Here is a 20,161-nt window from a genome sequence, read left to right as displayed (position 1 = left end):
TAAATGATGCAAAGGAGCCTCTTGGTCTATGGAGCCCGAGAATGCCTTTTATGAAAAGTGGGAATACATGGCTCTATTGTAACAAAAGTTCGAAAAAGGAAAAGGGATACGCAGGGAGCTATGCAACGACAAGCAAGTAGACGTGTGTCTTCATTGTCTTTTTATCCCCTTTTCATTCTTTGTAGGTCTTCATCCTTTAATAAAGATGCATTACTTCATATATCCTTTGTTGTTGATGTCGTATCTACTACGATGGTTTTCTTATGTACAATCCTGCTCTCATTCAAACGCATTCATCAAATGTTCCATGCAGCATCTTCTTTATAATATTACCTTGGGACATCTATACTATATACGTAGCAGCTGCTTTATCACCGAACCAGCGATTCCGTCCTCTGCCTTGTGTTGCCATGCGCCGATTATCGGCCCGTTGCCGTAACAACAGCAGCTTCACCCCGCACAACATAAACATAAAATCGGCGGGTGCGGACAACGTTGTCAACCTTGTTCTTCTTTTCAACAACCATGTCACATCATCCTTGCTATACCATGGCCGCCTTGTCCACCGTTGGGTAAACATTCACAATCCACATGAGATAGGTTTGCATGTAGGCTCATCACATTTATTGTAGTGGTATTGCTGGTTTTGCAAAGACGCGTTCTGTTCCTTCTTTGGTTGCTGGTGTGGCTGTTGGTTCCCTTTACGGTGTGGCAGGTTACCTCATCAAGGAAAACAGAGATTACGGACACGAGACGGCTGTCGCTGCATCGGCAGTCCTTGCTGGTGGAATGATTCCCCGTGCCATCAAGAGCGGATTCAAGAAGCCTGTGCCAGCAGCAATGTCAGTCTTGTCGTTGACCGCAGGTGCTTACTATATCAAGAAGGTCATTGATTACAGTTAAAGCCAAGGCAGGATCTTTGCATAATAAAAGCGACATTTTACATTCCATTTACCTGGTTTACTCCTTTTTTCTTCTTTACTTTCTTTCTCTCATTCGCTCGCTCTCTCATTCATGAAAATCAGTCGTGCTGTCTTAGCCGCCACAACCCTCTTTCCATCCATTTCTTGGGCTTTGCAAGGAGCGTTCCTATGGCCTATCCCACAATACATCGACTCTGGTGATACCGATGTGGTTCTCAATGTAAAGAAAAAAAGCAACATGACAACATAGTGCGATGACTTATTATGATGCATACATACATACATACATAGATCACCTCTTTCAAATTCAATGCACCTGATATCCCTGTATTGAAAGATGCTATCAATCGATACACTGATCTTGTACGCTCTGAGCAATGGATGCCTGTAAGTAGGGTATGGGATGGGCTATGTGTTGTATCATGAAGGTTAATCATGGATGATGGTGACAGGTACAAGTACCAAAGCAACCAATCATGCGTACAACGGTGGCCACATCTCATTTCTCTCAGCTTGACATTATTGTTGATAATCCAAGTGCGGAATTGGATCACGATGTCGATGAATCATACACTTTGGATATTCAAGAATTTGAAGGTCGACTGCGTGCCGCCACTGTATGGGGTGCATTACGTGGATTAGAAACATTTTCTCAGCTTGTCAAGGCACGCCCTCCAAAGGAAACTCCCATCCTTGATTATTCCGAAGATGATGCTACCAACACCACAATGCAATTGTATATCCCTGAAACACCTATCCATATTGAAGATGCGCCTGTGTATTCTCATCGTGGTTTGATGTTGGGTATGTTGTAAGCTTGCTTTTTTATGTATCCTTTGACATCAACGACTCACCCCTTGCATACTAGATACATCTCGCAATTACTTTCCTGTTTCTGATATCCTGCGAACCATCGATGCCATGGCGTACAACAAAATGAATGTATGTGTGCTGCTTAAAAAAAGATGCATGTATAATTTACTCACAGCATGAATACGTACAACTACTAGGTATTCCATTGGCACATTACAGATTCACAAAGCTTTCCTTTACGATTGGAGAGTGTTCCTGAACTTGCTCAACAAGCTGCCTATGTGCTCAACAACCGAAGATTGGTCTATTCTAAAAAGGATGTTAAACGTGTTGTGGAGTATGCACGATCCAGGGGTATTCGTGTAATCCCAGAAATTGACATGGTAAACGAGCTCTCCTCCTCCTCCTCCTTTCATTATCCAGAAAATTCAAACTCATCTCTCATTAATGCAGCCTGCTCACACCGGTTCTTGGGCTAATTCCCATCCTGATATCATGTAAGCTTTCATTCTTTCTCTAAAAATGATACAAAGAATCTCATGTTGCTGATGTAGAACATGCAATGGAAAATTCTTTTTGGATCCGAGCAACGAATGGAGCGAGCGCTTGGCTGCTGAACCCACTACGGGTCAATTGAATCCTGTTCTTGAAGAGACGTATCATCTTGTGGAAAAGGTTATCTCCGAGGTGGCTTCCCTCTTCCCTGATAATTGGTATCATGGTGGTGGTGATGAACCTATTTACAAGTGCTGGGAACAAGACCATCGAGTACAAGAATACATGAGCAAATACAATGCCACCGGCGACGAGTTGTTGCACATGTTTTTGAACAAGGAAGTCCAATTCATTCAAAATTCTGGCAAAAAAGCTATCCTTTGGGAAGGTTTGTTGAATGAAATCACGCTTTTACATCATGTTGCTTATGACTTGTATTGCACAGATTCCGTCACAGATAATCAATTGCCCATCTCAAAAGACGTGGTCTTGCAGGTATGGAACAAGCCGGTCCAAGAAGCAGCAAAGAAAGGCTACAAGGTGATTGCTTCACACGCCAACTTTTGGTATCTGGATTGTGGCCACGGTGGTTGGACGTAGGTTGAATCATATTAGTTGTCGCAAAGTATTGTTGTTGATCGGCTTTTTATAGTGGCAACGATGAATCCTACGATGAACAAGAACAACCCAAGGTCCCAGAATCACTTGCAGATGAATTGGATCGACATCAATTGACAGATAATTATCGCCCATCCAATTGGGGTGGTAGTGGTGGTGATTGGTGCTCGTAAGTTATTACCTTTCACATGATGGCATTGATTTGGAGTATTAACAACCATGACGCTTTAGGCCTTTCAAAACATGGCAACGTATCTATAGCTACGATATGGCATACAACCTTACGAAACAAGAGGCCGCCAATGTCTTGGGAGGCGAAGTAGCCCTTTGGGCAGAGCAAACGGATAGCACTGCACTTGACGTGCGATTATGGTAAATGACTTGGATACATAGCAATGCATACGTATTTGTTAACCGTGATCTTTTAATATAGGCCACGTACTGCAGCAGCAGCAGAGGTTTTGTGGTCTGGAAGATACAACATTGAAAATGAGAAACGTGACTTGAGTGATGCAATGTCTCGCATGTTCGATTGGCGCTATCGTCTTGTCAACCGTGGAATTAAAGCCGAAGCTCTTCAACCTTTGTGGTGGTAAGACGTCGTAGTTTCATGTTTGTTTTCCTATGGATGCTAATCGCTTGCTATCTTATCTAGTGGTAAAAATCCTTCCATGTGTGATTCTACATTCCCCGAGGATCTAGAAAAGTAAATACATAGAATAACTGCTAGCCTTCTATATTAAACTACAACATGACCCTGTTTCCTCGCCTTTTTAAACTAAATACTGTTTTCAAGTTGCTGCTTTATGTTTCGTGTTTTAATACCATTGCATGTTATAGAGGAATGCCTAGTGGACGACGACTATGTGCTATTTACCCGAACCAATGAGTGCTTGGAATGGCATATACGTGACCGCATCCCTACGGTATTAGCGATGACATGTTATTCTCCAGGGCAAGTTTTAGACATGATGCTTATGCAAATGCAAGCTTATGCACGCACCTTTATGCATACGTTTGTTTGATCTGCATCTGCCAGCAATGGTGATGGTGATGATGATGATGGTACACGGATCACCAGTATCAGTGGTAGAGCTTTAACTAATATCGATCAGACGCATCATTGCAGCAGAGTACATCATCTTTTCAATATGGTAGAAGCTTTATGGATGGACTTTCTTTTATGTATCCCATAGCTGCATATGAATTGGCAGGTTGGTATCCATGGCGGCGTTTCCTCTTCTTCACCAACCCAATGCCGACTCCTCTATAGCACTCACTGGTAGCGTTTCCATCGCAACAACAACAACGTCAATGGTGAAGATGCAATTGTGAAGCGTGTCAAACAGCGATCGGTGACCCATGTTCTTTCCTCATTGGCGATCCACCCATGACTGGAGCAACACAATAGGTACGTCTAAACACTTCGTCCTGCTTTTATTAAGCGGCTAGAATGCTAACAAGGTATCGTTCATTCCTTTCTACAAGAATCAAGGAAAAAGGGGATGGCTTATTTGATATAAGGCGTACCTCAGGTTGGATGATCCCTTGGGCGATGACCACAAGAAGTGCGTTTACATGGATGATACTGGTAGTGATGGATCGGCAAAGGCAATCATGAAGCACGCAGCATTGACAACAACGATTCATCAGGGATTCTAGGCAATGATGGAGGTACCAAACAAGATAAAAGTGGTAAGGTTATTTCGCAAGGCTCAACGTGTTTGTGGATCGAACCTCCAGTTGAAGATGTATCTTTCAATAGTAACAAGGACACAGTGGCAGGATCACGAACTCTTTGATACGAACACTTGGATTATTCAATTATGGCTGTCCTTTGCTCTGACGAGATTCCAAGCATGGAAACAACATTGATAAAGGTTTGGATGATTTGACCTTGTTCAAAGGAGGAGGATGTTCTCGATGCCTGTATTATGTAGCTATTAGCATGGTAGTTAGCGTGGTTCTAAGAAGCATGATGGTCATAAAGAGCGTCAATAAAATGAGATGAGCAAGCTTCTGTAATTGACTGCTGATGCAAATAGATGCTGTGCGTAGGATGGATGATGATGATGGATGAAAGGCAATTCGCATTTCAAGCTTCATGCAACATGCACTTTTCACACAAGATACTACCGGATCCATTGGTCATTTTGGCATATTGACCATGTCATGGTAGGCTTGAAAAAGACTTCATACGGGCTACCATACGTGGACCTTACTATAGACAGGCAGGGAAAGGGGTCCTTTATGCACTCTCCGCCAATAGGACTGGTGCTTAAGATCAGCTTTCTCTTGCTTCGTGACACAAACAATTCCTTCTGCATCTTTTGCTCTGTCAGGATCTAGCTACTTTACATTAAACAAAGACCACTTCTCATATAGCATCACGCTTACAGCATAGGTAAAACATAAAGGTGCCTGTATCTCCAAACTTTACAATGAAACGTGGGGTTTTGAATAGAGCAATGGGCTCGGCTTGGCCAACAGCACCTTGTGTGAAAGTTTCACGTTCAATGTCGCAAACAGCCCAAAAAATATTTTTTGGTCGTCGTCGTCGAAGAGGTCGACCCTCAGATCCAGTTTGACTGGTGGCGACATTGCGAAATCTGGGATTGGCAAGCTTGATCGTGAAACTTACACTCAAGGTGCTGTTGGCCAAGCTGAGCACATTGCTCTAATAAAAACCCCACGTCACATTGTAAAGTTTGGAGATACAGGCACCTTTATGTTTGTAAGCGTGATGCTATATGAGAAGTGGTCTTTGTTCATTGCCAAGTAGCTAGACCTTGGAGAGCCAAAGATGCAGAAGGACCTCTTTGGGTAACTCAGCTAAAAAGTCAGGACTTCAGGGACAATGCATGAAAGGTACGCAACCCTCGCTTTTATGTCATACATTGGCAGCTAATAGCCACTCTTGTGCATTCCCAACTTTTGTGCATTCTATTGTAGGTGGACGATGCTCCTGCTCTGGACATTCGTCTCCATGATTAAAGTAGGTTGATCCGAGATGATTTGGTTGAGTTACGCTCACACAAGATTACATCGGTTGAGCTACATCGAGCGTGCTTTATGTCCAGAGTGATGTAATCCCTCTTTGACCGCAGCTCAGTCAAATCAGCTCGGATCAACCTACTTTAATCATGGAAATGAATGTCTAGAGCAGGGGCATCGTTCCCATGCAGTGGATCTCGCAACAATGATGATTGGATAAAAGAGGCCGTTAGCTAGCAATACATGCCTGTTCCTAGATGGTCCATAAAGTAATTATACATTGATCCTTTCATTCATGCAAACGTAGCTGTGTTACACAACACGACCCTCTGCATCTTTTGCTCTGTCAGGGTCTAGCTACTTTACATTAAACAAAGACCACTTCTCATATAGCATCACGCTTACAAACATAAACGTGCCTGTATCTCCAAACTTTACAATCGAAGGTGAGGTTTTTATTAGAGCAATGGGCTCGGCTTGGCCAACAGCATCTTGTGTGAAAGTTTCACGTCCAATGTCGCAACTAGCCCAAAAAATATTTTTTGGTCGTCGTCGAAAGAGGTTGAGCCCCGGATCCAGTTTGGCTGGTAGCGACATTGCGAAATCTGGGATTGGCCACGATGAACTTCATACTTTGACACAAGATTCCTTTGACCCCGACAAGCACGTTGATCTATTAAAGAGCCCACGTTTGATTGTAAAATTTGGAGATACAGGCACCTTTATGTTTTACTTATGCCGTAAGTATGATGGAGTTGCTTTTTCCTAGTGGATGGTGTCGACTGCATGAACGGAAAGATGAAGAGCTGAGTGAAACCGCACGTGGTGGTTACAAACACGTCCTTACAGGTTGCTGCCCAAATGGATGATGACAATGATTGCCTTTTGTGATGAAGGTATGTAAGTAAACAACGTCCAATGTATCAAGGATGGTACGTGCATGACAAATAATGGTGTCAATGCCACATTTGGATGTGCATGGTCGAGCTGCATAAACCAGCATCGATTAAAGTGGATGCGCACACACACGCATACATAATGCCACCCTTTTACCACAGCAACATACATGGAACTGGTAACTCACGCCCTGAACCTCAATGGAAGACCACCATTTCTCTTAAGCTCAACCCCTTTCTTTATGTATGTGTCATAATAATATGCATGTCTTATTTCTTACAAGACCGATAAAGGAATCACCTTTTTCCATCAAAGCTACTATATCAATATACAAGCAAACAAGAAGTGGGATAAGCTACGAAAATCCAAGTGGATAATAAACCATGCTTTCCTCTACCTACTGGGGCCCCACCATGATCCTCCTCTTCATTATCATTGCTCATCATTCGCAGTAGTCTTCATCACCCTCGTACTCGTTGTCACATTTTCCAAAAAGACACAAGCACAAAAGGCATGGATCATGCATGCCTCCTTTGAGGTGCCTACCTTGTGCACTGATGATGTCAAATGGATGGTCAAAAGGTATGTACAGGGTTGGGAGTCGAACCCAAGGGGACGATGATGATGATGATGATGCCCCAAGGTGGGTCCCTTGAACGTAAACCTATTCAATTCATTATTAGCACGCGTATACAATATACACTCTTTCATTTTCTTTGTTCACTGCACTTGTCTTTTTCATGCGCACAAAAGCTTTGTTGGAGGTTGCTTGGAAACCGGAGACTAGTACACCCCTTTCACCTAGCAACCATATTTCCTCCCTTTACCACTTGACAATGAAATAGATCATGGTTTATTATAGTTGTGAGGACAATGACAATAAATGAATCACCACGGGTGATACAATTATGCATTCTATGGGTGGTGTAATAGGCAGGCGGTAAAAAAGGCCAAGTTGGAGCAGAGTAAATCCGCTGCGTCTACTCTTCCTCTCCAACTGCATTTCACACCACTGGACAATGACCATCATGGCAACTTCTTTGTAACGACAAACGATGACAGCGCGTACATGGCACCTTCGGCACTCATTCCTTACGAGTTTGAAAGGAACATGCAAAGAAGCTTAGGCCCATCTTCCTTGTCAAAACGAGGTGGTGACCAGCAACTAGTTCCAAGGGAAGTCTTCCTGGTGTGACATTATAGCATGTTGAACAGCTTTATCTATTACACAACAATGACTATCATCATCTCTTCATGCATCAATTACACGCATCCACAATACCACATGTGCTACAAGTAGTTTTCTATACGATGACCCAACCAAGGTAAGCAAAGGGCAAATGGATGAGACATTCGACCAAGAAATGACGTCTAATAGTGAGGTTCACTAGGTGAAGTACACCACATGATGATAGCTATCGATACCCATTATCAGTACGCCTCGATACAAGCAATCTTTGCTATGCATTTGGTCGATGCCACACTTCGCAATAGTCGCATGGAAAAGGAAGATAATCAGTAGCGATCATTTGGCTCGTTCTACCCCCTTGGACTTGCAATGGCAGTTATGATGGATGGATGCAATCAAGTGCAGTGATATGGAATCCTTGGGGATGTTGCTTTGGTTACCTGGCACGTAGTCAGCGGGAAGGATGTGGATCATATCACGTGAATACGAGAGACCATGGCTATGAATGATATGCAAGACACACGGCAACCAATTTCTTGATCAGCATGCCTGAAGCTACAAGCCTGTCAAAGGTGTTGCCACTCAATACCATGTTTGGATACAGCGATAATCACCCGATGCATGGATTAAATCACACGAAGGCTCTTTGGACACATTACTGATGAAGGCACCCCATCGACCTATTAGCTCATCACCATTCCCAGCAACCATTTTATCACTCTTTTCCTCCATTTTGTAATCATCAACATTATCATCTCCATCCAAATAAACCTATTCACAGGGCCCCATCACATTGATTATTGGGAATACTATTGAATTGGATTGTTTATCAACATGAGAAGTGTCTACAAACTTAAGCACGACGAGCGTTGTCACGGCGACGGTTGTCCTTGGGAGCGAATGCAGCGACGGGAGCGGTAACACGGACGCCAGGCAAGTTTTCAAAGTTGAGGGACTTGAGCAAGTCCTACAAAGAAAACGGATACGCAGCAGGATCTACTGGTTAGTACGGATGGATCTTGACACCGAGTAATAACAATATAGTTTTGGCCATCGAAAGATCCAACCGCCACACATTGAAAATGAAATGATGATACATACCTCAGTCTCAGGATCAATCTCAATAGCAGAGGTATCCAAAGCAGATTGCTCGGGCACATAGTTATCACGACGTTCACGTTCCTCTTCTTGAAGCTTGAAGGAGATACCACGGACAGGACCACGAGAGATACGCTTCATCAAATGGGTGGTGAAACCAGCAATCTTGTTGCGAAGACGCTTGGACTGAATGATAGCAACCTCATCACAAATGCGCTTGTTGGTTTGGAAATCGAGAGTGAGGCGAGGATAGTATTTCTCGATAAGGACACGAGAAGCCTTCTTGACAGTCTTGGTACGAACACGACCCTACATCATTCATCCATCCATCAGCTTATCCATTCTTTCATCCATCCATCCATCCATCCATCCATCCATCCACCCATCTATGCATCCATCGATTATGTACCATGATGATTAAACGATATGAAATAAAATGTGAAAGAGAAAGAGATCTTGCTTTGGGAATTGCATGGGGCTAATTCAATTGCTGCACAGACGCACACACACAAGCACGCCTGAGTTGAAAATGCTGATGTCGGGATCCTCTTTCCCCTTTCACTCTTTTCTTTTTTCCTTTTCAACACATCACCTTATCCTCTTGATGATGGAAGAAGAAATTATCAACTTTATACAAGAATACCAAGGTAAAACATCATGTCTTGCTGCACTTCGATCATTCCCTTAATACATGCTTCTTATAGATATCAATGGTACATACATCCACACTTACGACTCGCCACCAACCCCAGTGGAATTCCTCAGGAATTGTGTGCATCCCAACAGGCCTGCAGTGATAAAAAATGCCATATCGCATTGGCCAGCTATGAAACGATGGAGTGATGACTATTTTCGGGAGAAGATGGGTGAATCGATTGTTACAGTGGGAAGTACGTGATCAACGCATGATGTTGAAAAGGGAAGCTTATTAACATGTAACGCATATAGCCACGCCAAATGGGTAAGAAGGACCTGCTTTTTGTGATCCATGAATTCACCTAGTCGTTCTTTATGCAGCTACGCAGATGCAGTGACCTATGATCCGAAAACAGATCGCGAGTACTTTGTGCTGCCACATGAAGAATCGATGCCTTTTAACGACTTTCTCGACATCATCGAAGGAAAACGCAACACACCCCATGCGCACTATATCTCATTACAAAACGACAGCTTGCACACCGAATTTGCAGCACTTAAAGACGACATTGATGAAGAGGTATCATGGTGTAGCGAGGCACTTGGCAAAAAACCGGATGCTGTCAACTTTTGGATGGGCAACGACAAGAGCATTACATCATTGCACAAAGATCCCTATGAGAATTGCTATGCCGTTATACGTGGTGAAAAAACGTTCGTGTTGCTACCGCCATCAGAATACTATTGTCTCCATGGTAACAGAAAAAGAAGCAACAACAAAAAGATTGGAGACTCATCATGTATCATCTAGAATCCACTTTTCCAACAGCCATTTATTCTCCTTCAATGGATTTGACCCCGCTTGACCCTCCTACTGAAACACCTTGGATACCTGTGGACCCTTTACATCCAAACCTTGAACGTTTTCCTCGCTTCAAGTATGCTCGTCCCATTGTTGTCAAGGTAAAAGCGGGTGAGATGCTGTATCTTCCTGGTGAGTTACATACATCCACATGTAGACACGCCCATAGCCTTTTCTTTTCTCACATCCTTTCTAATTAGCACTCTGGTTCCATCAGGTTTTGCAACATGGTGACGAAGGTGTTATTGCCATTAATGCGTGGTATGACATGGATTATCGCAACACATTATACCCCAGCATGAGCTTTGTTCGTGGTCTCGTTCATCGTTGTCTATGAAATACAAATGTATTTTTACGCTCACAAGTCAATGACGGCGTCATACCATGGGTCAGGTCCATGCACCACCGAACTTTTGCCAAGTGTCTTGAACCCCACAGATTCATAGAGAGGAATGAGATTGGGGCGACTCATCAATGCAATACGCTGATACCGTTTCTCGTTACGAATGATTTCGATCCAATGCTTCATAAGACGCGATGCAATTTTTTGTCGACGCGCATTGGGTGATACGCACACGCTATGCAAGCACACCGTTTTGCCTTCAGGGTCATGGGTTTTCATGGATTCATCAGTGACAAGTGGGTCCTTTGAAAGTGTATTGCAAACATAGCCAACAAGCTCACGATCGGGTGAGCGACGCGCAACCATGAATAAGTTGACATCGGATGTAAGGGCGTATTGGATACGGTTGGCAAGTTGTTCACGAGAGGCTGCTTCATCAGGGTGATACGATGCTGTTTCTAAGGCAGTGATTTCGTCAAGATCATCCACTTTTGCTGGTTCATATATGAGATCTATGGTCATTGTTGTAAAGGGAAAGTTAAAAGGGAAAAGAGAAAGAGTGAATGAAAATGAATACACGAATCTTTTGTTTTATTTGTCCGTTGGTCATCTTCCAATCGGATTTCAGCATCTCCTTGCTTTTTTGATGGATCCCAGGTGACGTAGTGCCTATGGGTATCAGCACACATTGAAATGAACAAATGCATACAAAAGCGTATTCTGGTACATGCTACCTTTATGCATGGCGATTTGGCATGATACAAAAAGATCAAAGATTTATGCAAGAAGAGCGTGCAGGATTGTCACTTCGGCGTAACTATGACCCAGCTCCGAAAGGCTTTCTTTTTGTAATTGTTGACTTTTTGAATACACCAGGCGTTTGCATGCTGCGTTTGGGTGATCAACACTTGTGACACTTTTTCCCATCCAAAAGCTGTCCTCATTTTTCACACTTTGGCTGTACCAATTCTTTTCAATTGAATCTGGAACAAAATAAATGCGTGCGCGGAGAGCTGTATATTAGGGCCAAACATGTTCTAGATCTGTGTACCTGAATATCATTATAGCGCTGATTATGGATGTGCGTGTTTTTAGAATAGGCGAACCCAGGTTGAATTGATTTCCGCCACAATAACATTATTAGGCCAGGCATCTGGGTTGGAGTCTTGGCAGTGGCACATCCATGGTGGCTTGATTAAACCGAGACATTGCAGGTGCCCCGTTGCCGTTTAGAGGTAAATTTGACTCTTGCGGGATAAAATTCGTTGATCATTGTACTGCAGCAGTTTTATTTTAATACAAGTTGCATATGCTGGTTGGCCCAAGTTGAAAGTAAATGGATCTATCTCTTGTGATGTATCCACTGATACGTCATGCATGTGCTACGAGAGAGATATTTACATACATACACATACACACTTTGGTCGAATGACATGGAACCATAATGTCGGACAAAACGTCATGCAGAATAAAGAAAGGGGAGAGGGGCTACCCATATCAGGTGTTTTGTGCAAATATGGTACTTTTTTCACTTTGGTGCAACGTACATAGAAGGCTAATAGGCAAAATAATGGGTACACTTTATTCCGTAATGTTTCATCATGGTGTGCCAATGGCACATGCAGGCACTTTAGCAGCAAATCTCGTCGATCTCGCCTATAGTAGAAAAAAAGAAAACGTCGATTAGTTGAATGTGGGACGATGGAAAAGTGTTGCAGCTTGGATGCAATTTCTATCGTCAACTTACAGCTATAATTAGAGTAGCAAAATTGTTAGCATATGGTTCACGAATTCAACCCATTCACCCATGTATATGACACCTACCAGCAAATAGCTTCAAGAGCGCAGCAGAAGCAAATGGTAGCAAGGCAGTCCTTGACACAACCACCACCACGAAGTCTAATGTTTCCAAAGGGCGCCATGTTAATAACCTGATCCATGAGCTACAACATTTGATCTAGCCTATTTACCTGAGCAAGGAAGAGGTGGAGGGCTCAACTACATTGACAAGAAAGAGTATGTTACAAGGACAATTCCAATCAAAGAGGATCAAGCATACGCATACATACCTTCTTCTTCCTTCTTGGTTTGCTCGTTTTGGAGGGACATGGTTTGGGTGGTAGGGTAAGCGTTGGCAACGGCGGGCATTTGTTGCTGTTGTTCTTGTTGGCTGCATGCTTACATGTTAGCCTATACGATCGACACGCACACACAGCTCTCTTTGATAGCCAATGTACAGTACCTGGGAGACATGTTTATGAGTAGTAAAAGAGTAATGGTTTGGCGATGATTGATTCTGTGGACGCTTTTTATAAGCGGCATTTCGGATGCGCCAATTTAGGATTAGCCAAAATTAGGCAAAAGGAGAGAACGAGACCGCATCCTATTTTCCCTTTTGGCTTGGCATAAGACAAGTTATTGCATGCAGCAACTAATCCTTGTCCTACTACTACTGCTACAATTTACTACATAAATGCTTGCCAAAAAGCCATGATCCTATTATGGATTTTGATTTTGCTATGGACCAACAACTTCATCATCCGATGATGATGACGGCTTACATCGGCTAGATCTTGCATCCAGGAGAAGAACAATGACATGATTTCAGTCAGCTGCTACTTTTTTTTGTTGTACATTACATTGCCCATTGGATTGCACAAAAAGACAAAATGCTATGCTCGTACGGTTATCATACAAATGCCCCCTTGCCGCACTTTCTCCTTGAAACATAATGAGAAGCGAGTCGCCGGACATGGCAGATCATGCAACATCGGACGTTGCTGAGGAACATCTATATGCAAATGAAAAAGGGCACGGCTGAGAACACAACCAAGAATGACCACGTGTCATCGGATAATGAGGCTTTGAAGGGTGGTATCCACGACGTTGGTATCCTTGGCAACCGTGGCGATGTCATAGCAACTACCATATAAAGTTGATGGGGCTCGTATTCATACACAACTTTTTTGCCATGATCTGGCATTTCAAGTGTGCTGTTGTTGATTGATTTTGTTTATTGCAAGTAAGGTTGACGCTAGGTTGTTTTAGGGAGATCCTTCCCCTTCTCGGATATGAGAATGCTGCAATGATGACGATGAGGATGGTCACGCGACTGCAAGCAGCCATCAACAAGATGAGTTTAGTACCATAACGATGAATGCAATTGGATGATAGTGAAGCGTAAATTGACTTGGATCTCTTTTTTATTGAAATCTTGATTGGTAGTCAATAAATTACATGTACATGAAGATGAATAAGAAAAGAGAGGTGTGGTGCAGGTGATGGGCCGAAGCTGCTGGTTATGAGAGAGAGAGAGCGAGAGCGAGATTTTGATTTCTTGTGCCGCTGCCAATAAGCGCTTGGCCTGGTGTAGCCAGTGGTCTCCCTCTTTCCCCATTGACCGATTTGCAATGGTAAGCTATCATATAAGATCATTGCCGAGTATCATCTTCGCCACAAAGAACCACCACCACCATTACGAATTTACAACAATTATGACGGATGGATGAACGAAAAAGCAGCAGCAGATAATGACGGATGGATGGATGGATGGATGTTGATGATGCTCGGCTATCGAAACGATAAACGACATCATGTCAATTGACGTTCATTGCGTATAGCCTTCCAACAAGTCGTTCCGCACCAAGGTTAAGCTCGCCAAGAAGCAAAAGCAAAACCGCCCTCTTCCTCACTGGTTCCGTATGAAGGCTGATACCAAGATCCGGTAAAGATATACTATGCATAGACACTCCTTCCAAGGCCCTATCCCACTCACTCATATCTATTCTTTTAGCTGGAACGCCAAGCGCCGCAACTGGCGTCACACCAAGCTCAACATCTAAGCGAACAACAAACGTACTACAACCCTTTTACGCTTTGTATATGTGTGTATTTGCTTGATATAAAGTTGAGGATAACGACAACATTTTCCAATTTCTACTACAACATCGAACTTGATCCGAACGTGTTTTCACCAGAGTACCTATCATGTCAAATGTTCAACATCACCCATCCATTGTGGAGGGGGTTCATTTTGGGGACTTACGCAATGTATAAAAATCCATCCTCATCCTTGTGTTCTTCGTATATGGCACTCATCAGAGCTGGAAAAAGACATGTCAGAGTGTCGATCATCATCATCTTCATGAGAGAAACGTACCAGCAGTGGGAGGCAATACTTGATTAACAAAGATAAAGATGGCCTTTTCAGGGTTGAGCTTGATCCGCTTTCGAATGACATAGACGAATTGTCCAACTGTGAGATCGGCTGGTACGAGGTACTTTTTCTTGTCAACGGTGGGGATATCGCTCTTGTCGACCTTTTCGCAAATCACTGGGATACGATCTGGATACTTGTCTCGTATACGATCGGCTTCTGCTTTGCGTTTCTCTTGAAGAATACCAATCGTATTTAGTGCTCGTCTCTTTTTTTTTCTTCAAGAATGACATACCAAACGAGTGCTCATCTTTGAATCGGGATCGCATGCTGTTGGTCATTTGTAATCGGAGGTTTAGGTTGTGGTAAAAGAGACTTTGTTCAATAAAGAGGAAAAAAGGGAAGGAGAGTAAAAAAAGAGAGAGAGAGAGAAAAGAGATCAATTACTGCTGCTGCTGCTGCATGATTTGGCCATGTGCATTATCCAAATGATCCATATTATCCAATTCACCACCCCGTGATCCGTTGCTCCTTACTCCCGTGATGTGCTACTGTGATCTCCATGCTTGTTCATTGGTGTCACATGGTTACCCCCCGCTATGATATCACTGCAGTTTTTTGTGATGGTGCTTGGAATCAAAGGGTGTTTGTACACTGAACTCTCAAATCTTTTATCAAATGACACGTATAAATCATTGTTCCAGTATCGGTATCCAAGGAGATGAGAAAGGCATTGATGTTATTACACCTTCTTGTAAGCTTGTTTCATTGTGTTCATGGTGGTGAATCAGCCTTGATAGACATGTACTTGCTTTTGTTGCCGCCACTTACATGTGCGTATGAAAACCACTTTAACCATTATCAAGACCCGAGTTATTGCATTGATGTTACTGATGGTTGATGTGTAGCTGGCAATTGGATTGGCTGAGACCTTGCATAGACCATCTCCATTCCGCGCGTGTCAAAACCCGATCCTTGTTCCACACCTTTTATCCCTCCACCGCTAAACATGCCACTCGATCCTCAACCTCCACCCATTGCAGACAGCATTACCACCCATGTCGGCTTGACTCCCATGGTGAGATTGTCTCCTCACAACCAAGGTAGGTTTATCAATGTGCTTCTTGGCATCATGCTAGTCGTCTAACAATCGCTCTCCCTTTAGTCCAACTACTTGCAAAACTTGAACTCGCCAACCCCACTGGAAGCCACAAGGATCGTGTCGCTCACAAGATAATGAAAGGTATTTATGAATACATGTATGAGGAAGAAGGCACTGGTTGTGTTAAACAAGGGAACATCGTAGACCTTGGCAAAGTCGATACATTGATCATCCCCACTTCCGGCAACTTGGGTATCGCTGTTGCTGCCGCTGCTGCAAAGACCCACCGTGTCATTGTCGTTGTTCCAGAAAAGACTTCCATTGATCGTATTCAAATGCTCAAAGCTCTTGGTGCTGAGATCATGCGTTCACCAACCGAAGCACGACCAGATGCTCCCGAAAGCGCTTTCTCTGTTGCATCCAAGTTGAAGGAACAATTACCCAATTCACGTGTTATTGAAGAGGTATTGAAAAGGAAATGTGTATGTCAAGATACATTTGTTCATTGGTTATGGATTAGACCAAGTTGGAAGGAATCTATTACGACGAGTTGGCAGAGGAGATTATGCAGCAAACACAAATGAGACTGGATCACTTGTTTGTTGGCGTCGAATCCGGTCTTATGATCACTCAGCTTGCAACGGCATTAAAGGCCAAGATCCCTGAACTTCAGGTATGTTTATCCGCCATCATGGGTGGTGGGATGATGCAATGTGTTGATAACATCCATATTAGGTCTTTGGTGTGGATCCTACCGATTCAGTTTTGGCTGTTGGAAGTATTGAACATGGTCGCACGGTAAGCTATAGGAAGGCATGAAACACAAGTATGTACTCATGCAACGCATATAGGATTGGAAGATTGAAGATTTAGGAAGCAACTTTGTACCAAAGTCCTTAGACCGATCCAAGGTAGATGGCTGGTTCAAGATATCTGACAAGGATGCATTCTCTACTGCTCGTCGTCTTATCCGTGGTGATGGCATCTTTTGTGGTAAGTTTTGGACAACATTGGATATTGGAACTTCGTGATCGCTTATGAACAACAATGATTAGGACCATCATCGGGTGCTGTGGTTGCAGCTGCCATTCAACATGCAACTACGCTCTCCCAACACACTACGCATGAATATCGCTCAGTGGTCATTTTGAATGATACGGCCAAGAATTATGGATCCACCTTGTTGAATGATGATTGGCTTTTGGAGAACAACTTGGCTGATGATGTGATGACTCAAGAACTCGAATTCCTCTCTACGGATCGCTACCGTGCAGTAAGTCATTTTGGAAGTGGTTGAGAATGGGGATCTTAAGAATGTACTGGTTATAGGCAAGTGTTGAAGATCTACAGCTTCCAGCAGCAGTAACCATTCCTCCCACGGCAACCGTATCCTATGCATTGGATCTCATGTTGGAACGTGAATTCTCTCAACTACCGGTCATTCGCACTGACAACAAGAAATTGGTTGGATACGTATCATTGACGACGCTTCAAGAACGATTGGATCAAGGTGTCATTCAACCCAAGACAGCAGTACAGGATTGCATGTTCACCTTCAAGAAGGCCACTGGTACATTAAAGTATCAATTGATTACCCCTGATACCAGCTTGGCGGATCTTGGTAAGTTGTACCATTGGTTGTGTATGATAGGGATCACAGTGCTAACTATTCTCAATAGCCAAATTCTTTGAAAAGAACTCATTTGCTATGGTTACGGACGTCAATCGAAAGTGGTGCCTTGGTGTAGCTACGAAATACGATTTATTGAGCTTTTTGCATCGACGACAATTTCTATAAAGCGACCCTATTTTGTTGTTTGAATGATCCTATATGTATTGCAGCAGAGAGAGTGGGGATTAAAATGAACGGAGTATAGCGGGGATCATGTTCTTGCGTGACTGACACCCATTGAAAAAAGGTTAAATAGCCCTGCAGCCTTTGCAGGTTTTGTGTTTTTTCTTATCACGAAATTTTTTTCAAGAGATCCCGAATTGTGCCGTTTGGCTGTTAAAGATCTGAACGTGCGCCCAGACAGGATTTCGAGACAAACACAAGACGACTAAAACCGACTGTATCGAGACTCGTGTCTTTGAGACGCAGTCGACCTGTCTCGTCACATATAGTAATTGACTTTAAAGAAAATGACAATCTCTATTTTATTTGCACTTTGGGGGGAAGTACGAGTCGTTTGTTACGTCTCCAGAACTCTACGAGGCTTCGTGCTGTATTTACGGGGGCATCTTCTTGTAAAAAGTGACCTGCTTCGGGGATGATGTGTAGTTGGAATTTGCCTGCCATTGATATTTGAGTGCACACATTCTCTCTTTACATGACGCACCACACCATCCTTCCTCTTACCTTGCATTTGCCCAATCATCAATGGCTTGTCTAATCTATCGGTGCCTATAGGAAAGGAAAAGAATGAACAATGGATCATTTGTTGCATACGTCGTCATATCTTTTACCTGCAAGGATAAGCAACTTGGCAGCTGGACAAGCCAAAAATTTGCTGGAAAGATCAGTAAACCATTCTATAGATTCATTCGTTAATGAAGAACACCTTTTTGCATCATTCCATGTCGCTCTCACCTGTCCAAAAAGGTTTGGTTTTGATCAAATCGGTTCTCCATCCCAAAGCATTGTCGTCGGTTGACCTTACAAGCGGTGGCACTGATACCTTTGCCGACTCCAAATTCCTTACTGTATTGGATCTCACGCTAATTAAAAGAAGGATCAGCACATCCTATTCCCTTCTCTTGCATATGGATTCATTACCTCCATTGTATTGCTTGTTCAATATTCTTAAAGCGTTGAGGCCGAGTGTTCAATATGCTTGTCATGGAAGAAAGCGCATCCATCGCCGAACCTTATCACGAAATCAATACATTGCTTGCTTTTACGCATATCCCACTTACCTTCTACCACATCCAATACGCATACACCGACCACGTTCTTTAATCGCTTACGTGATGCGACATCAACGACGACCGATCCACCCATACTAGGACAACAATTCTCGCTTAGCCCTTGATCCCTTCTCCATAAACATCCAATTTACCTGTGACCAACCAAGCACAGATCCGGTGTTGTCTCTTGGCCATTGTACAAAGCCTGAATAACATTCACGAGGTCGTCGCTGAGCGTATTGAGCGAGTAATCGGTATCATTGCTTGTTTGCGTATCACCTAAGATAGGCATGCCGTTGTCAGGATACAATAGATGTAGTAGTAGTAGTAGTAGGTTTCAATATACCATGTCCACGTGCATCCAAGGCAACAATCGAGCATTCTCCATCAGTCATTTCCCTAATGTGGCTGGCTGTCAATGCAAACGAGAGAGCACTATGGCCGGCACCATGATGGAAGATAAACACAGGGGTATTGGCATTGGCTGATCCATTGATTCTATAGACACGAAAGACGTAGATAAGCTGTTAAGGATGACATTGTGCATAACCAGAGAAGGCTTTCATGAACATGCGAGAAAGGATATATCGGATGTACCGGGTATGGCAACATCTTGATAGGTGTCAAAGTACTTGTCCCAAGAAACAGGCGCATACTTGGCTGAAGGTTGACCACGTTTGAACAATGAAGGGCTACATGGCAAAGTGAGTGAATACATGGTGCCATCGAACAAGGGACTCTAAACTTTACCTTTGAAGGGGTGCTAAATCGTCATTTTCGTTTTGCTCATTCGTTTCCTCGGCGGCATTTCGTTTCTTGAACAGTTCCTTTTGCAGTGACGACATGGAGTGAAATATACGCCTGCGGGAAGAAGTCCATAGGCTGAACCAATTTGGGGCGACCGAATTTATGCATTGGCACGTTGCTACCCACCTTCCTATGAATCAACCCCCCCTCATTGTTACTCTTATTGGATGTAAAAGTACAGGATTGGAATCAATAAAGTTTACAACAAAGGTGACACTGCTAGCTTAAGTGGTCATTGTATGAGATACGGAAGCTGTGGTGGCATTCAATGGCAGGTATCTACAGTGAATGCCACATTGACGTGACCGAGTGAGTGCAATA

The 20,161-nt window shown here is 43.3% G+C and overlaps 9 protein-coding genes across 9 annotated transcripts; 4 read left to right on the top strand and 5 right to left on the bottom strand.

Annotated features, from left to right (window-relative positions):
* Positions 1 to 525: 525 nt before the first annotated feature.
* Positions 526 to 903, top strand: O0I10_011336 (uncharacterized protein; the record flags this gene model as incomplete). The annotated part of the gene is made up of 2 exons (XM_058491305.1): positions 526 to 572; positions 633 to 903. The coding sequence occupies 2 exons, from the start codon at positions 526 to 528 to the stop codon at positions 901 to 903; spliced, it is 318 nt and encodes a 105-aa protein (XP_058337950.1).
* A 111-nt stretch (positions 904 to 1,014) lies between these two features.
* O0I10_011335 (uncharacterized protein) lies at positions 1,015 to 3,559 on the top strand (the record flags this gene model as incomplete). Its single annotated transcript, XM_058491304.1, has 12 exons — positions 1,015 to 1,143; positions 1,215 to 1,310; positions 1,376 to 1,727; positions 1,792 to 1,865; positions 1,934 to 2,119; positions 2,190 to 2,233; positions 2,291 to 2,619; positions 2,677 to 2,827; positions 2,884 to 3,018; positions 3,081 to 3,221; positions 3,283 to 3,441; positions 3,505 to 3,559. The coding sequence occupies 12 exons, from the start codon at positions 1,015 to 1,017 to the stop codon at positions 3,557 to 3,559; spliced, it is 1,851 nt and encodes a 616-aa protein (XP_058337949.1).
* Positions 3,560 to 8,782: 5,223 nt separating this feature from the next.
* Positions 8,783 to 9,439, bottom strand: O0I10_011334 (40S ribosomal protein S17-B; the record flags this gene model as incomplete). Its single annotated transcript, XM_058491303.1, has 3 exons — positions 8,783 to 8,896; positions 9,031 to 9,336; positions 9,437 to 9,439. The coding sequence occupies 3 exons, from the start codon at positions 9,437 to 9,439 to the stop codon at positions 8,783 to 8,785; spliced, it is 423 nt and encodes a 140-aa protein (XP_058337948.1).
* Positions 9,440 to 9,634: 195 nt separating this feature from the next.
* On the top strand, positions 9,635 to 10,862 carry O0I10_011333 (uncharacterized protein; the record flags this gene model as incomplete). Its single annotated transcript, XM_058491302.1, has 6 exons — positions 9,635 to 9,674; positions 9,732 to 9,917; positions 9,976 to 9,988; positions 10,045 to 10,418; positions 10,475 to 10,657; positions 10,726 to 10,862. 6 exons carry the CDS (start codon positions 9,635 to 9,637, stop codon positions 10,860 to 10,862), a joined length of 933 nt encoding a protein of 310 aa, XP_058337947.1.
* Positions 10,863 to 10,883: 21 nt separating this feature from the next.
* On the bottom strand, positions 10,884 to 11,390 carry O0I10_011332 (uncharacterized protein; the record flags this gene model as incomplete). The annotated part of the gene is made up of 1 exon (XM_058491301.1): positions 10,884 to 11,390. One exon carries the CDS (start codon positions 11,388 to 11,390, stop codon positions 10,884 to 10,886), a length of 507 nt encoding a protein of 168 aa, XP_058337946.1.
* A 1,298-nt stretch (positions 11,391 to 12,688) lies between these two features.
* O0I10_011331 (uncharacterized protein) lies at positions 12,689 to 13,016 on the bottom strand (the record flags this gene model as incomplete). The annotated part of the gene is made up of 3 exons (XM_058491300.1): positions 12,689 to 12,767; positions 12,839 to 12,866; positions 12,938 to 13,016. The coding sequence occupies 3 exons, from the start codon at positions 13,014 to 13,016 to the stop codon at positions 12,689 to 12,691; spliced, it is 186 nt and encodes a 61-aa protein (XP_058337945.1).
* A 1,791-nt stretch (positions 13,017 to 14,807) lies between these two features.
* Positions 14,808 to 15,365, bottom strand: O0I10_011330 (uncharacterized protein; the record flags this gene model as incomplete). Its single annotated transcript, XM_058491299.1, has 4 exons — positions 14,808 to 14,850; positions 14,914 to 14,971; positions 15,028 to 15,258; positions 15,320 to 15,365. 4 exons carry the CDS (start codon positions 15,363 to 15,365, stop codon positions 14,808 to 14,810), a joined length of 378 nt encoding a protein of 125 aa, XP_058337944.1.
* Positions 15,366 to 16,033: 668 nt separating this feature from the next.
* Positions 16,034 to 17,924, top strand: O0I10_011329 (cystathionine beta-synthase; the record flags this gene model as incomplete). Its single annotated transcript, XM_058491298.1, has 8 exons — positions 16,034 to 16,127; positions 16,190 to 16,590; positions 16,647 to 16,799; positions 16,862 to 16,924; positions 16,978 to 17,119; positions 17,182 to 17,399; positions 17,456 to 17,747; positions 17,806 to 17,924. The coding sequence occupies 8 exons, from the start codon at positions 16,034 to 16,036 to the stop codon at positions 17,922 to 17,924; spliced, it is 1,482 nt and encodes a 493-aa protein (XP_058337943.1).
* A 354-nt stretch (positions 17,925 to 18,278) lies between these two features.
* On the bottom strand, positions 18,279 to 19,878 carry O0I10_011328 (uncharacterized protein; the record flags this gene model as incomplete). The annotated part of the gene is made up of 10 exons (XM_058491297.1): positions 18,279 to 18,418; positions 18,486 to 18,530; positions 18,593 to 18,658; positions 18,717 to 18,844; positions 18,903 to 18,993; positions 19,043 to 19,128; positions 19,186 to 19,312; positions 19,380 to 19,557; positions 19,644 to 19,725; positions 19,784 to 19,878. The coding sequence occupies 10 exons, from the start codon at positions 19,876 to 19,878 to the stop codon at positions 18,279 to 18,281; spliced, it is 1,038 nt and encodes a 345-aa protein (XP_058337942.1).
* Positions 19,879 to 20,161: the final 283 nt, after the last annotated feature.

This window comes from Lichtheimia ornata (assembly GCF_029851405.1).
Source record: "Lichtheimia ornata isolate CBS 291.66 chromosome Unknown scaffold00087, whole genome shotgun sequence".
In the NCBI taxonomy this organism is placed as follows: Eukaryota; Fungi; Mucoromycota; class Mucoromycetes; order Mucorales; family Lichtheimiaceae; genus Lichtheimia; species Lichtheimia ornata.
Note: the sequence above shows the minus strand (reverse complement) of the source record. Positions and strands in the feature narration are given on the sequence as shown.